This window comes from Apostichopus japonicus, chromosome 10 (genome assembly GCF_037975245.1).
Source record: "Apostichopus japonicus isolate 1M-3 chromosome 10, ASM3797524v1, whole genome shotgun sequence".
Taxonomy (NCBI): Eukaryota; Metazoa; Echinodermata; class Holothuroidea; order Aspidochirotida; family Stichopodidae; genus Apostichopus; species Apostichopus japonicus.
In genome coordinates, this window is record NC_092570.1 from 3596658 (window position 1) to 3612045 (window position 15388).

At 36.3% G+C, this 15388-nt stretch overlaps 1 protein-coding gene across 3 annotated transcripts; it reads left to right on the top strand.

Annotated features, from left to right (window-relative positions):
* The first annotated feature begins 254 nt into the window (after window positions 1-254).
* LOC139975055 (dehydrogenase/reductase SDR family member 12-like) lies at window positions 255-10419 on the top strand. Of its 3 annotated transcripts, none has more exons than XM_071982669.1 (9): window positions 255-406; window positions 2022-2090; window positions 2545-2678; window positions 3453-3535; window positions 4003-4098; window positions 5426-5569; window positions 6304-6408; window positions 7459-7687; window positions 7901-10418. In XM_071982669.1, the coding sequence occupies exons 2-9, from the start codon at window positions 2035-2037 to the stop codon at window positions 8023-8025; spliced, it is 972 nt and encodes a 323-aa protein (XP_071838770.1). In that variant the 5' UTR covers window positions 255-406; window positions 2022-2034; the 3' UTR covers window positions 8026-10418. The 3 variants fall into 3 exon arrangements, with proteins under 3 accessions (XP_071838770.1, XP_071838772.1, XP_071838771.1); XM_071982671.1 differs by lacking the exon at window positions 255-406 and adding an exon at window positions 561-699 and having other exon boundaries at window positions 7901-10419; XM_071982670.1 differs by lacking the exon at window positions 255-406 and adding an exon at window positions 570-723 and having other exon boundaries at window positions 7901-10419.
* The last annotated feature ends 4969 nt before the right edge of the window (window positions 10420-15388 follow it).

Sequence of the window (15388 nt, forward strand, 5' to 3'; positions counted from 1 at the left end):
TATCATCGGTTTCATCTTTGCTGTCGATCGTGAATTCCATTGGATTCGGTATCAAGAGTAATAGATCGTTTCCTTAATGATGAGATTTTTCATCTTTCAACAAACTGAAACAAATAAAATAGAAATAAATGCGTGAGGTACGTGGGCGTCTGTGCAGCCACCTTGGTTTTTAAAAGCTACCATATAAAATTCATTACTCAACTTTTCAAGTTTTCCCGGCTCTATACTCAGTCGGTGCACATGCGCATTTGAATTCGGATTATATAATATGGACTATTTCGCAATCATAACAGGATAAATACACCGAGCTTACACACTGCATTCGAATACAAAGATATACTTCCACTATTCTAGGTCTACAACCGATTTCACGCAGAAAACGTATTATATACACACAACTTGCCAGGTAAATTTTATAGTTTTCTTCTCTATCGTTCATAGCATTTTGGCACGTTTTGACATATCGGCGTGAAATATTGACCAAATACTGTATTAATCAAACTTCGGTCGTCAAGTAGGCTACGTTTGTAAAAAAGTACTGTAACATAGATAAGGACCAGAATTAAATACCGGCGTCGTTCTAGCACACGTGATGTTGGCACAGATTTTTAGATCTATGCATAGTATTACTAGTAGTAGCCTAGTCTGCATGTAGGCCTGCCCCTCGCCACCGTTGGCCGGACTGGCTACCGCCCATGGGTTAGTGACACTTGTTTTACGCCGGTGAGTTTGAGCGCCAGCATATAGGCCCGTCAATCCAAAATAACCCATGATATTAGGCCTAGCCTATATATACAATCACCTCTAGCCTAGTCGTATTTGGAATTGATTTAATTTCATTATGTGGTCCTACTGATGCTGAGCATGATTTACTGTAATAACCTAGGGATATGCATTAGTGCAAGCTCTGATTAAAATATACTTCACAGGAACTATTGGCATAATACCTTCTGCAGTACATGCTTTGTATCGTTTGCGTCATCGGCTCCCATCATTCATTCTGTCTACCTGTGTCGAGCTATTTGGATCATTAATATTGTTTGTACGTAAAAAAAGATATACTAATGTATGTTTGATTCCGATATTACGAAGCTGCTAATTATGGAAAATATTTTGTCCTCCCAATATAACCTGTGAAATCCAAACTTTACTGATTGTAATCTACTAACTAACAAACATACAGCAAATATATTGTTGAAATTACATATTAAGCAGAGTAGTGAAGCACTGAGCTCTTAATGTGGAAGCTACTGTACGTATGTATACAGTAGCATGCCTATAAACTTGAAACGCATCTGGAAAGAACAGTTAAGGCATTGAAGACTCGCCCCATCCGCGTGCCTTTGCTTGCAAGTGAAGTTTTCTTCTTGTCGCTACAAAATGCAGACAGTAATGAAACGTGATACCTTGTTATCTTTAATCTAGACCTGAGATGTCCATCGCTGCTATGTACACTGTGTTGTGGATATTGACCGTACCTGTATGTATTGACTGTACACTAGTGTCTAATTACCGACGGTAGCAAGCTGTGTGTGCATTTTCTGGGATCGATGATGGTGTCAAACACTTCTGTTACACCTCATTCGAAACTAGGTCAGATTACCGGCATGAGACGTTTCTTGGTGCGCGATCCTTCACACCCTTTAAGGAGGAAAATTAGTAGAGCTTGACATGGTTGTGGCATAAGAGCTGCGAGGTTACAATATGTCATATATATGTAACGTCCATGATTATGAATTGTCAATGGTCAACAACTCTGTAACTGGACGACAAACATTAATCTTGGAGTGACTCGAACCGGGGACCTTATGATTGGAAGGCACCGGCGTTAACCACTGAGCTCACACTCCACGACACCACACCACACTCCATATTGTTCTATGGTTTGTGAAAACTATTATGTACTGAATGAATATCGTTATACAGCGCTTACTTGATGACAGCACAACAGTTATCACTTCCGTTCAAGCCGTGCTTCTTCCTGCTACAACAATATTTTTCTAATTTTATGTCTTTTGCAGATGAGAATATAAAATGTCATTGTACAGAAATGCAGTGTTTATAGCCAAAGGACTCAGAGAGTTCGGACAGTAAGTGTACCATTGTCATCTCATGCTCTGATATTAATCTTTTGAATGTTTACATTGTTCAATTGTATGTAGGTGGAACTAAGAGGACCCTATCAAATTATAAGGGCAAATTCTATTGGAATGTTCTGTCAAAGCTTGTTTGATACAGTAATGCAATAACAGTATGTTAGGCTCCATCAAGATGTAAATCTTTTGCAAGATTGTACTAACTCCTGTGGATGATAGATTCAAGTACAGCTGCATAGATCAGCTTTCATTGTGTTGTTGTACTGCAAGAGAGATTGAGTTAATGTCAGGTTTTTTTACTTACTACTCAAACAAGATCTATTGTTTATCACTCATCCTTGTTTTTGTTATTTACAATATTTTTGCTGTCTACTCTTTTGGTATATAATTGTTAAAAATTATATATATTGCATTTTTTGGCTTTACCCCTCTTTTTCAAAACTTTCAGAAGTGGACACGTCAAAGCGTCAAAGTCGTTTAACACAGAAGATTTGAATGTCGACGCCTCTGCAGAGTCATACATGATCACTGGTGCCAACAGTGGGATTGGATACAGTACAGCTTTGGCTATTGCAAAGAAAGGTAATATCAGACAAGATGCTTTGGTGTGTTTACATGTGCAAATGTGCTCATATTGAGTACTCATACAAGATACAGAGAATAGTTTATAAGGGATTAGTTTACTGGTCAATGTCTAAGATTGTACTGATCAGTCACGAAGGTCTGGAATTCCCACTTATGACAGGTAATCAGGTATACAGCCTTATATGTGTATGATGAGAGCTTAGACAAGATATATAATATAATATATAATTGTATTTATTGGTTGATGTCTCAGAGTATACTGATCAGACAAGAAGTTCTAGAATTCCCACTTCTGACACCATGTTTGAATGTTTATGTGAATAGTGAGTATTTAGACATCTTGAGTAAAATATATTATTGTATTTACTGATCGATGTCTCAGAGTATACTGATCAGACAAGAGGTCTAGACTTCTCACACCTTGTTTAAATGTTTATGTGAATAATGTAGAACTTAGACAAGATATGGAATTACAATGATCAGACGAGAAGTTCAAGAATTCCCTACTCTGACACCATGTATACAAGCTTATGTGAATAAATAGAACTTAGACTTGATAGAGTATAATTTATCTATAAGTGTGTAGTTACTGGTCAATTTCTCAAAGTATACTGATCAGATAATTCAGATCAGTTCTGCAGGACATGTATACTCTTCTGCTTTATTTGCACAGTGACATGTTGACAGACATATAAACAGTGACAGGTTGTGAGTATACACAAGCTTTCTATCTTTATTGTTAATGTTTGTGTTTTATTTCATTTGTATCAGGTGGTACTGTACATATGGTTTGCAGGAACAAAGAAAGAGGAGAAACTGCTCAGAAGGCTATTATAGATGAATCCCAAAATATGGTATAATCTTTTACTTTTTTCTCTTGATCCAATTTTCATATTCCATCTTCAATCTTTATCATGAGCGTTTGCTGTATCATTTTTGTATTTATAAAACAGAGAACTTATTCATGCTCTTTGATATGTATAAACTAATTACGATAAATCTCTGTTTGTTTTATTATGACTGCCCCAGAATTTGTTTAACCTGTATCTGTACCTGCTAAATATCATAATATTTCTTTACAGACCAATCCACACAACATGCAATTTACTGTAATAGCTAGGTACAGTATCTTAATGACAATGGAACCATCCAGGCCCCAAATCGTAGTCAGTGATATGTTTAAGGGCGCAAGGAATGACTGTGACATTAATCTAACACTTCAACATAAAAAAGCGCCTTTTCCATTGAAGTAACGTTCAGCCACCGGGATATATCCCCCGTCAAGGGTTTTTGTCAATCTTTTTTTCGGTCTTCTCTGCAGAATGTGCACCTTCATCTTGTGGACATGTTGGATACAAGAAGAGTCTTTCAATTTGCAACAGAATTTGTGGATGAAGATAAACAATTAAATGTCCTGGTAAGAAGGAATTGTATTGTTGGAAATTGAAAATTGAAAATTCATATGGAGGATTTTTTTCCAGTGGTAGTTAAAGGTTCATTGGAGTAAGTATAGAAGTAAACTGTTTGTTGCTCCAGATGTAACCTGTCATTAAAAAAGAAACTGTTTGAATAAAAATTAGCGATTCTAAAACTTCATTGGGGTCAGTCACACGTGCGGTAAGGTAAGGTTGGAATTAGTATTTTTCTATTCATTTTCTTTGGGTACTAGAGAGGCAGTATGGGTGTATGGGACGAGACTGTTTTTCACTGTCAAACTCTGCAATCATATAAAAATCATGTTGACACAGTTTTTATTCCAAAGAAATCGTTGCCCACTAAACATATTCCTTAAATGTTTCAAGTTTCAAGGCAAAATCAATAAGAAGATTATACTTGCCTATTGCTGTTGGATCATCTGCCCAGATCACATCACAGCTAATCCCCTACAGTTATCCAACTTCTCGATGTACTAGTTGAATGCAGGGATGTAGCCAGGGGGGAGCAGGGGGAGCAACTGCTCCCCCCTTTCAGTGTCAAAAAAAATTTAAAACTGTTGTTTTTTAGCATGGTATTTTGTCAGCGCTCTTTTGATCATGAATACTCGTCAGTTCGGTTAACTCGATTATAATCGTTATAACATTCAGGCCTAATGATTCAGCTACTTACTTAGTTTGGCAGATTCAATTAGCTAAATTGAGCCTATAGCCTATTACAAGCCTACAGTTGGCCACTGCAAAATAAAATACATATATCCTACCTAACCGCACTCGATGGAGTGTCACAAACTGTATGCACAACGACGACGACAACGTACATTCTCATCCTTTCTATGATTCGTCAGAAGTTGCTGCGCGAACAGCATGTTATACGTGATACACGTTCCTATAAATAATTATTACACTGCGATAACAATATTTGTGTTTAGGCCACTGCACATCTGGCTGTCTTACAAAATATGAAAGTTTATATTGTCCATCAGTTAAGTTCGTCAAATGTATTAAAGTCCAGACATTGGACAATAAACAAGAAACATCCTACTGGAAAAATTATAAAAGAGCACTCAGTTTGTCTTTCTGATATAATATGTAAAAGAACATATGAAAGAATTTGTAACAGGAAACAAAATCTGCTGATAATATGATATCATATGATGATGATGAAACTGGCAAAATATTGCACCAGATCGCATCTAAGGACCTTCAATTGTTCAAAAACACCCCCTCCCCTTAGACCCCTCCCCCATCTATTTTCTATCATATGTCTGTGTATGTGCGTTAACCATTACCAGCATTTGTTATGTTCAGGTCAACAATGCCGGAGTCATGTTTGGAAGCCTAGAATTTACAGAGGAGGGATTAGAGAAGAATTTTGTAGTCAACTCCCTCGGGACCTACGTCTTGACGGATACCTTGATTCCATTACTCTCAAAGAATGAAAATCCTAGAGTGGTAAGATATACATGCTTTTAGCCTGACTTAATTTAACACATCATGGCTGAATATAAATTGTACAGTTAGAGATATGCTTCCTCCAAATGAACATAGTCATGCAAGCTATCACAACAGCAATGCTTCTGTTTGACTTATGAAAGACATAACAAAGGGGGAAAAAAGAGATTAGAGAGAAAATACACTGAAACGTTGATGCTCTGATTCGTGATTTTTAACAAAAGTTGATAAACATCCCACAATTTGAAGGGGATATTATTATGATCTGTGATCAGTGAAATGTTACAAATTTTGGCTCTATGATGGAAGAACAATAGCTCCATTAACGATTGTGCAAACCGCTTTATACTGACTGCCATTTTAATGTATGCAACAATTTTAATTGGCTCTAATATCTACAGTCCAAACAGAGTATCAGACTTGTTCAAAATTGTACGAGCTGGTTCCATTATGTGCATGCTACACTATTTCTTTTGCAAATCCATTGTGGATAACATTGATCCGCCAAATGCATGGTCAGATGTAGCACATGCTTTGTTTTTTTTTTAAATTAATTACCACTGGTATCATACCCAAACCATAACCTTGTCAATGATAACCTCTTGTGGTTTGTATTTCAGGAATGGAGATGTGATAACTCCTTTTTTATTCATCCAGATAAGCTTTCATTCTAGTGGAATGTATCCTATGAAAACTAAATATTAAATGAAGGGACCTTGATTCCTTTTTTTCAGATAACAGTTTCCTCTGGTGGGATGTACACCATGAAATTAGACTTGAATAATTTACAGAGCAGAAAGGGATCTTTCGATGGAACATTTACCTATGCTCATCAAAAGGTGAGAAGGAAAGGTTTCACTCTTTTTTTCATACTATGCACCCTGACAAGATAATCAAGAGTCCTAACTTCCTTGACCTTGCTGTATAAATGCTAGAATGATAGTTTATTCTTAATCCTGGGAGAAAAAAAGTAACAACAATTTGTAAACCATTTTAAACATAAATGCATTTACAAAAGAAAAAAACCCACACCCATCTTCACAGTTTATTTTCACAGCCCTTTCATCACATTCTTCTTTTCAACTCACTGCCCTTTTGTTTTGCATAATTCTTAATTGTATTCACTATTCAATAGGCTATTTGTCTGTCTGTCTGTCTGTCTGTCTGTCTGTCTGTCTGTCTGTCTACGTGTTCTTAGTGTTAACCTTACTCTGCTCCTACCTGTCTTAAACTCTATAACATATGCACTTTCCTGTCTTATCTAAAATACATTACTGAAATGTTTTAACACCGTGCCCCTCGGTTCTCCTTTGAAGAATCTAAGTTCCTGCCAGGATCCTGTCATGCCCCTTTTTTAAAGTTTGATACTCTTTTCCTACACAGGCTTTCTGTCTTTGCAGTAGATAAAAGCAGTTTGTTAACAGTTTTGTTTCTATCTTTAAATGTCCAGTAAAGTACTCAATTTTCATATTCGATGTGTATTTGTGCAATTTTGTGTCAAAAACTTCTCCCAAACGGCTCCGCCGATTTTCTTCACACTTGGTGGTAAGGTACCACAGGGGTGCACCCTAGTGTCTTTCTATAACTCCAAGGGTAAACATCGAATTGACATAGAACCTTCACAGGTACAATGGAAATGTCAAGTAGTACCAAATTTGCGGTTGCCATGGGAACTGAGGTCAAGTGCCACATGGTTGAAGGTCAAAATGTTAATTTTCAGTGCAATTTCATCTCAAAAACTTTTCTTAACAGATGGAAGGATTTTCACATGCAATGTGCATTTGTTTGGTTAAGAGGACGATAATTTTTGATCGTAGCAAGGTTTGATACAAAAGTGTTTAAAATTGATTTTTTTTTTTTTTTTTTCCCTGTATCTCTTCTAACGGCAGAGACAACAAGTTATAATGACAGAGCAGTGGGGAAAGAAGTATCCCAATATTCACTTTTATTCAATGCATCCTGGTTGGGCAGATACACCCAGTGTAAGAACCTCCATGCCAGGTTTCTACAAAAGATTCAAGAATATGCTGAGAACTCCAGACGGTGGTGCTGATACGGTCGTTTGGCTCGCTCTATCCAAAGCTGCACTCGATCAAGCGAATGGTCAATTTTACCTAGGTTAGTGTGTTCATTTTCTACACTCTCATATATACGTTTGATTTAGTACGTAATACTCGGTCGGATTGTCATCGAAGCAAGTTGGTCTGTTGTATAAACATTCGATAAATTAAAATTTAATTAAATTTACAAAGTAAGTATACCAGATTAAGAATTTCCTGCCTCTCCAGAAATCATGTCCAGATTCTTGTTCTCTTGTTTTTTCGTTGATAGATCGAAAAGCTCAATCTTTACATCTGACTTTTGCGGCCACCAAGAGTTCTGAAGAAGAACATCAACAACTGATGACAAGTTTGGATGAAATTGCAGAGCAATTCAAGACAACTTCAAGTACATGATGTGATTTTTAAGTATCTGTAACACATTCTTGGTTACCCTCAGTGGTTATGGATACTATCATTCTGTGGGATTATCCTGTCCCTCTCATTGTCATTCCATGTGATGTCTAGGATTAAGAGGGTAAATCTACCCTATATTACCCATCTAGATCAGGGTTGTCCAACCTACGGCCCGCAGGCCACAGTCCGGCCCGCCGCAGGGTTGCGTTGGGCCTGCCAGAGATGCTCTACGGTGCAAAATTTTAGTGAGCAGATTTATTGATAACAATTTGAAGCTATATATAATCAATCATTGGAACCTTCTGGGTCCAAAAAACTGCATACAGGTCAGTTTGTGTGACACTCTCTCAGCGGACGGGGGGGGGGGGGGGCGGCTGATCTTTATTCATCTGTTTTATCAGGAAGAAAAATAATTCAGTGCGCTCTGCGCTCACATTTTGTTGCCTTAGGCTTCGGGCAAAAAATTGAAAAATCGAGCATAGGGTTCATGCGGCCCCCTCTTTCATCATAATCATTCAATGTGGCCCTCCTCTGCAAGAGGTTGGACAACCCTGATCTAGATGGTATAAGATTCCTCTTAGGAAGATTCCTCATCATACCCTACATTTGGCAAGCCAAGCAATTACTTGTACTTAGATTCAATAAATTGAGTTACTTGCAGCATGTTTATCCATTCAAGTACCTCCTTTGGGTTGATTTAACTTCTCCTACATTTGGCCTACCAAGCAATCATCACTGGTATTTGTTTTATTAAATGTGAGGTACTTGCAGCATATTATCCACATTAGTACCTCGTTTGGGTTTATCCTACCTCATGTTTCAACTTCATGTCCTACATCAGGCCTATACCTAGCAATAACTGGTATGTCTATTAATGATTTGAGGTACTTGTAGCATATTATCCATTTAGGTACCTCATTTGAGTTGTTTCAGGATTTTTGCCTCAATATAGCCTACCTAGCAGTTGCCCGGATTTGTATTCATGAATAACTGATGTAACACAATATGTATCATATCATCAGTATCAAGATTATATTTTGATTTATTTCTGGTTACTATGGTGATCTGATGTAATACCAAGATGATAAATTAATTTATACATATCTAGGTTTTGTTTAAGTTTACGTAAAGTAATGGTTTTGTAGGGTGATGATTGTTGATACAAGCATATGTGTAGATGAAACACAGAAACCTGTGGATTTGTTAGGATTCTCTCTGGTGCTCCTTATAAACAGCATCATAAACAAACGTAACGCTTAAAGGATTCTGGTCACACAATTTCAAGGGGCAGTGGAACATGTGACATTAATTTGAAGGGGGAAGATCACAAGGTTGCATCAAAATGTTTGAACGAAATGAATCATTTGTGCATTCCATACCTTAAATTTCAGTATTAAAATGTTTCAACAAAAGAACCCTTTTCAATTACACATATATCTTTATTTTTCAAAACAAAACATAAAAACGGTACTTTTTTATAATAGAAGTGAAATAATGGACACTTCTGCGGGTTTTAACTATTGTTGGGGGCACATGCCCTCATTTCTCCTAGCTCTGTTGTCCCTGACTCTTTTTTTTAATTTGATTTATAAGATTTATTGTCAATCCATTGTAATAGTTGTCATACGTACTTAAAATATGAGTGCAATTTAGTTCAGCAGTGCTACCTTGATACCATTAAATTGTTTTCTTCATGCAGCTGTTATATTTGTTAATGAATAATAATGATGTCATGAATAATAATAATGTCATGAACAATAATACGTCAATACAATTGTAAAACGTAATATTTTTCCATGTTCTGGAATTATTTCTCTCCATTGTGTCTAAGTTTTCTAGTGAACAATGCCAGTGGTTCATGAATTGCCACCGCTGTGTAAAGGCTAATTCAAAGTTTGTTGTCAGTTCCTAGGAAAGGGTCACTCCCTGCCAAAGGGACTTGGTATTTTGACACACTGTAGGTGCCATGTATTCAGCTTAGGCTAGAGCCTAACGCTATGTAGGTGTTATGGACCAAACTTAGGTTATGGCCTAACACAGTAATACTATATGGGTCAGTTTGGGCTAGCAGACTAACACACCATGGCTACATGGATGACTATTTTTGACTTCCATAATTATACCCTGACCTGAAACTGTTGGCTAATCGATACTCAGGATTTATTACTCTGTAGCATTCAATTTTCGACTGCGAAAAAAAGTAACTGATTAGTAAATGTTTAGTAAATGAATATCGTACGCTCGACAAGTTTTTTATGTTCTTTATAGTTCTAACATTGTATGCTCCTTTAAGGTCAAACCGATGATGACGTCATCTCCTCGGTGCAGGCCTTAATATTAATGTATATATATTCTTTTATAATTTCTAATAAATCGACCAACAAACATTTTGCACAAGTTACAGGACACAAGTATTGTGCCCATCCATATTTTTAACTTTTCTTTGTTTATCACCCCCACATGGGTCACCGGTATGGAGCACGCTTGGACAGAATTTAGATATTAACTAAACAAAATGAACAGTTTTGTTGTCCTTAATTGATTCGCAAGAACTGCAAGGCTATGCAAAAATGAAGGGGAAAAAATCATTTTGAAATGGCTAATTTCGTTTGGTCTGTTTCTTCTAAATAGCTAAAGTATGTTAAATCTCAAACCGACAAAGAGACGGTTGCTTAGTTTGGTTTGTTTCAACGGAAAATGTCAACGAAGGTATACCTCCCTGATGCTAGGAGGGATTACTTCATCAAATGCTCATGACGTCATCGAAGTCGATGGTCCTTTAGTTTCGAAAGATCCCGTATACTTGTCCACAAATTCTTGCAAAATAATGGTAGCGAATAATCACATGTATAAAAAGCTTATATATAGAAAGGAAAAGATAGGAGGAGGGGGGGGGGAGCGGGTACACTGAAATTATATCATCCTAAGTAGTGTTTCGTCTCAAAAGATGAATTTTATTTTCATCAACGCAAACCTTATTGATAGGTAGTTGTTTCGTACGAATAATCAAGTAACTATAAGCTAAATACACAATGAATTCCACTCGAACCGTTCGAAAAAACTTTTCCGACTAAGCACACTAAGTTGTTGATAATTAGGCCTATACCTTACCAAGTTGATGACACTAATACACTTTCGATCGTTCATATTTACCGTTTATACGATGTATGTAGCATTAATACTATAAACTTAAACATCAAGCATTTACTTAGTGATATAAGCTTTATATGATTTGGGTTTCAATATTTGGATGCCAATACTTCGAAACACAGGAAACTTGAAAGGAGAAAACCTTGAACAAATTTGATTTCTCAGCACAATCTGTATTCTTTTTTTTTTTAATTTAAAGCAATTCTTACTCTTTAGATTATCAATATAAATTGAGGGAAAAAGAAAAAAAGTTGTCTCGGTTTTAAATTTATATATTTATGCATGAAATGTCGAATTTTTGAAATCCCTTCCCTGCCACTTTCTTGATTGTAATTGAATGAAACTGACGCTTGATCCCTGGTTCAACGGTTTGCAAGATATTGTGGCTTAATTGTGACTGGCGCCCCACTAAAGAAATGGCTTTACAGGGATTGCCTATACAACTAAAGGCTGGATAGCTCAGTTGGTGGAGCAGTTGGTCTTGTAGCCCAACGGTCACTGGTTTGAAATCAATTTCTTTGCACATTTCCCTTGATGATATAAATTTCTCAGTTTTCTGTTGATTATCTACTTACATCCATTTAAATCGAGACAGAAACTTGTACCTGTAAATCTGTAACCCATTGTTCAGTATTCATGGAAGTGTTCCGCAACTCTTTAGAGACCTTCATTTTTCAAAACACCAATTCCATGAAACCCCAATTCTTCTTTCATTCTCCCACGTAAAGAATAATTTCACGATGTCTCTCACTGTCTCATAAAAGACAGCAACTTCCAAACTGAAATCTGGAAGGAGTGTCTAAGTGAGAATATGTCCAGAAAATCATGAATGAACACGAAGACTAAATGCTAGAAGTGACGAGAAAAAAAATGATTTAATGGTTATTAACATTGGCCTTGCTTCGGCTGAAAGACCCAGACAACTCGGTCTCTTGACACAGCATATTGGAAACCTCAAAACAGGTAACCCTTCATCTTGAAAGTGCCTTACATTTGACCTCTTTCCTTTTTTATCTAGTGTACTTCATTTGAGTTTAGTGAACTTTGCCGACCAAATGCAAAATTGCTGATTTACAACAAAGCAACAGTAATTTATCAAGTATCGGTCCTATGAAACGTCACAGAAAACTATTCAGTACAATGTCTCAACTTACACTAGTAAGGGGAAAACAACAGACAAGTGAAAGAATGTTTCATGTCTTAAAGTTTTACAAGATGTGAAGATCACCTCCTTTCACATTCATTAGAAACAATATCAGACCACAAAATCACCTGACATTGTCTAACATCAAGATATGATACATGTTGTTTCATTCGATGTGGTTATTGGAAACGTTTATATTTGGTAATACTAAGGAATACTGGCAATTGTGTGAGTTCACATAGAAGTGATGCAGTTTGATTCAATCGAGGGTTAACCGTTTGTTTGGTTTTGCAAATGGAACACCAGGGAAGGGGTCTACAGAGTGCTGTTATCCTGATTTTTTATAGGCAATTATTCATTATGCCTTAATTTTATTTTTTATTCTAGTTTCTAACATTCAGATCAGTGACTTTGAAGGAAATTTCGATTATCCAGATTAAAGAAATGTACTAACATGGTTCTTCTCTCTGCGGGGACAGGACTCACTCCAATGATCCGTTTGATTAGCCAGACCACAACGGGGAAACTTCAGAAAAGGTGCATTGATAAATTTATTAAAACTCTGGTTTTAAGGTATAGTGGGTGGGGGAGAATTGTGTTTAATTCAAAATATTCCTTCCATTTACAGTTGCATCAAATTACTTTTCTTCAACAAGACTGAGAGTGACATTTTATGGAGAAGTGAAATGGAGCAATTGGAGCAGCAAAAAAAAGTAAGTTGTTTACGGTGACTTTTTACCCTGTGCTTTTTACAAGGGCAAATATGAAGTGATACAGTATTCAGATTTAGATTATTTTGTTCTTGATGAAAAGAGAGAACGACTCAACTAATGTTTCATAAGGATAAAGAACATGAAAATTGCATTTTCCTGTCTAAGCATTGAGCAATTTTCAGTTGAAACTGTTTGCAAATTCCTAAGTTTGTGCACAGATTATTTAATGTAAAATTGATATAAAAGCATTTTCATTACATAGAGGATTACTGTCTGTAACGTTTGGTCTGTGGTTCTTATCTTTTGAACAACGTAACAACTCTTAAAGAAAATATATACTTACTTTTCCTATTTGCATAAGCCTACTGTGTACAAGCTAGGCCTGGCTGACATTAACAATTGACGTGTCAACATTTGTTTTCTCTTAATTTCTTTCAATTTTGCCTTTTGAGTCTTTGTACTCCAATACCTACTCCGGACAACCACAGAAATTACTCAACTAAATTGCTTATTGCCGTAGTCAACCGATGTTATCATTCTAACTCAAGGGATGGGGGGGGGGGGGAGAGATGTTGACAACAAAGACCTTTCCTTTCCCATGTCAAAAGTGGAGTAAAGATTGTAACCCTCACCCATTCTGTCTGACTGTGTACATGTATGTAATATCAAGAACTATGTAAATATGATTATTCCAATAGCAGATTTTTAGTTATCACAGGATATAATTGGGAGAAAAAAAAATGCAAATTGTGGTTAAGTTTTTTTTTCCATTATAAATAATTAAACTGGTGTCTGGATATACAGTACCCGCACATGTTCCCAGAATGCACAAGAAAAAAACGTATGAGTCATCAGTCGCTCAAACCCTTTCTTAATCATTTTCTTTTCTGTAAACATTTGAAATTTCCAAACAACTTGTAGGACAATATATTATTTTTAGTTCAATTCCAGTAAGCAGATTTGCTGGTACAATAGACTTTGCCGGGCTAGGCTTTGTTATTGCATCATAAAAGGTTGACAATGCCTCTGCTTAGTTTGCATATTCACGTTTTCCAGGGTTTAATTCTTTTGTACTTATTAGTGTGTCATTCGTAACATCCATTCAGGAACAAGATTTCTTGAAAGCTGCATTTTTCTAATTCCATTCTTTTCGTTTCAGTTTTGCAGTTTTTCTTTCGTTTTTGGGTGTTTTTTCTTTCGTTTGGCATATCATTGAAAGACTTTGGGAAGACAAGAGGCAAATAGGTTTATTGGTAGCATACCATAGTTCTGAAAGACTGTGAACGCTCTACGATTTTAGCGCTTTTTGAAGCAGCCAAAGTACTTAATATTCATGCTTACCGAGCACCATTTCATAAATGTTCAAATATTTTACAATAACCTAGAGTGACTGTTAGTATACATAGACTAGATGCTAAGTTATGCAAGCTGGATAACGACAGTATTATTTTGTTATTTTGCGATGAAATTGTGATTGAAATGGTGTGCCAATATGATTGTCAAAATTTACCAGCAGTTAATACATAGCCTGTGCCTAATCATAAAAAGTTTGTTATAGTTTTGTATTTACACATTAGCGCTGTTTCAATTTCCACTTGTTGCATCAAGTCTGATGAACAGTGTTCCAATTACAAACAGGTGGAAGCAGGATTATCATTATAACTTACCCATATATGTGAACTAATGATAGACTATAGCTTACAGCCTTACAAAATGTACAAATGGTGTATGATCGATCATTCACTGATTTCAATACTGAAAGTAATCTACTGTAGAAAACCTGGTTAAACCTTGGCCACTTGCTGGAAAATATTAGCTTCTTGCAGTGCATTCTTTTCTTCTTACAAAGAAATGAACGATTTTTCCATCCCTGGTTCGGGGCTTACGTTGAGTACTTTGATCGTAAAATCTCTGAATGTAAGCATTTGGCTTCCATTCCATGCAGGGAGCAACAGCCACAATCCATGACTGTTACATCCACCTCTCATATTTACCTCCATGGTTACAAATTTCGGGTCACAAGCAATTTTCGGTCACAAGCACTGTTTGGGTCATAACAAATTTTGGGTCACAATTTTTGTTTGTTATTTCGTGAAAAAATTTTTGGTCTCACAACACTTGGTCCGAAAAAATGTTGGTCCAAAAAAAAATTGAGTTCCAAAAAAAATTTGGTCCCAAAATAATGGGCTCACAAATTAGTTTTCTTAGTACAAACAAATTTTCGGATAGAAAAAATTTGCTCCGAATTTTTTCTTTTTGTCGGAACATAGAGACATCGGAACTTAGAGACGTCGGAACATAGAGACGTCGGAACATAGGGATGTCACCAAATAGACAGGATACATACAGTCCAACA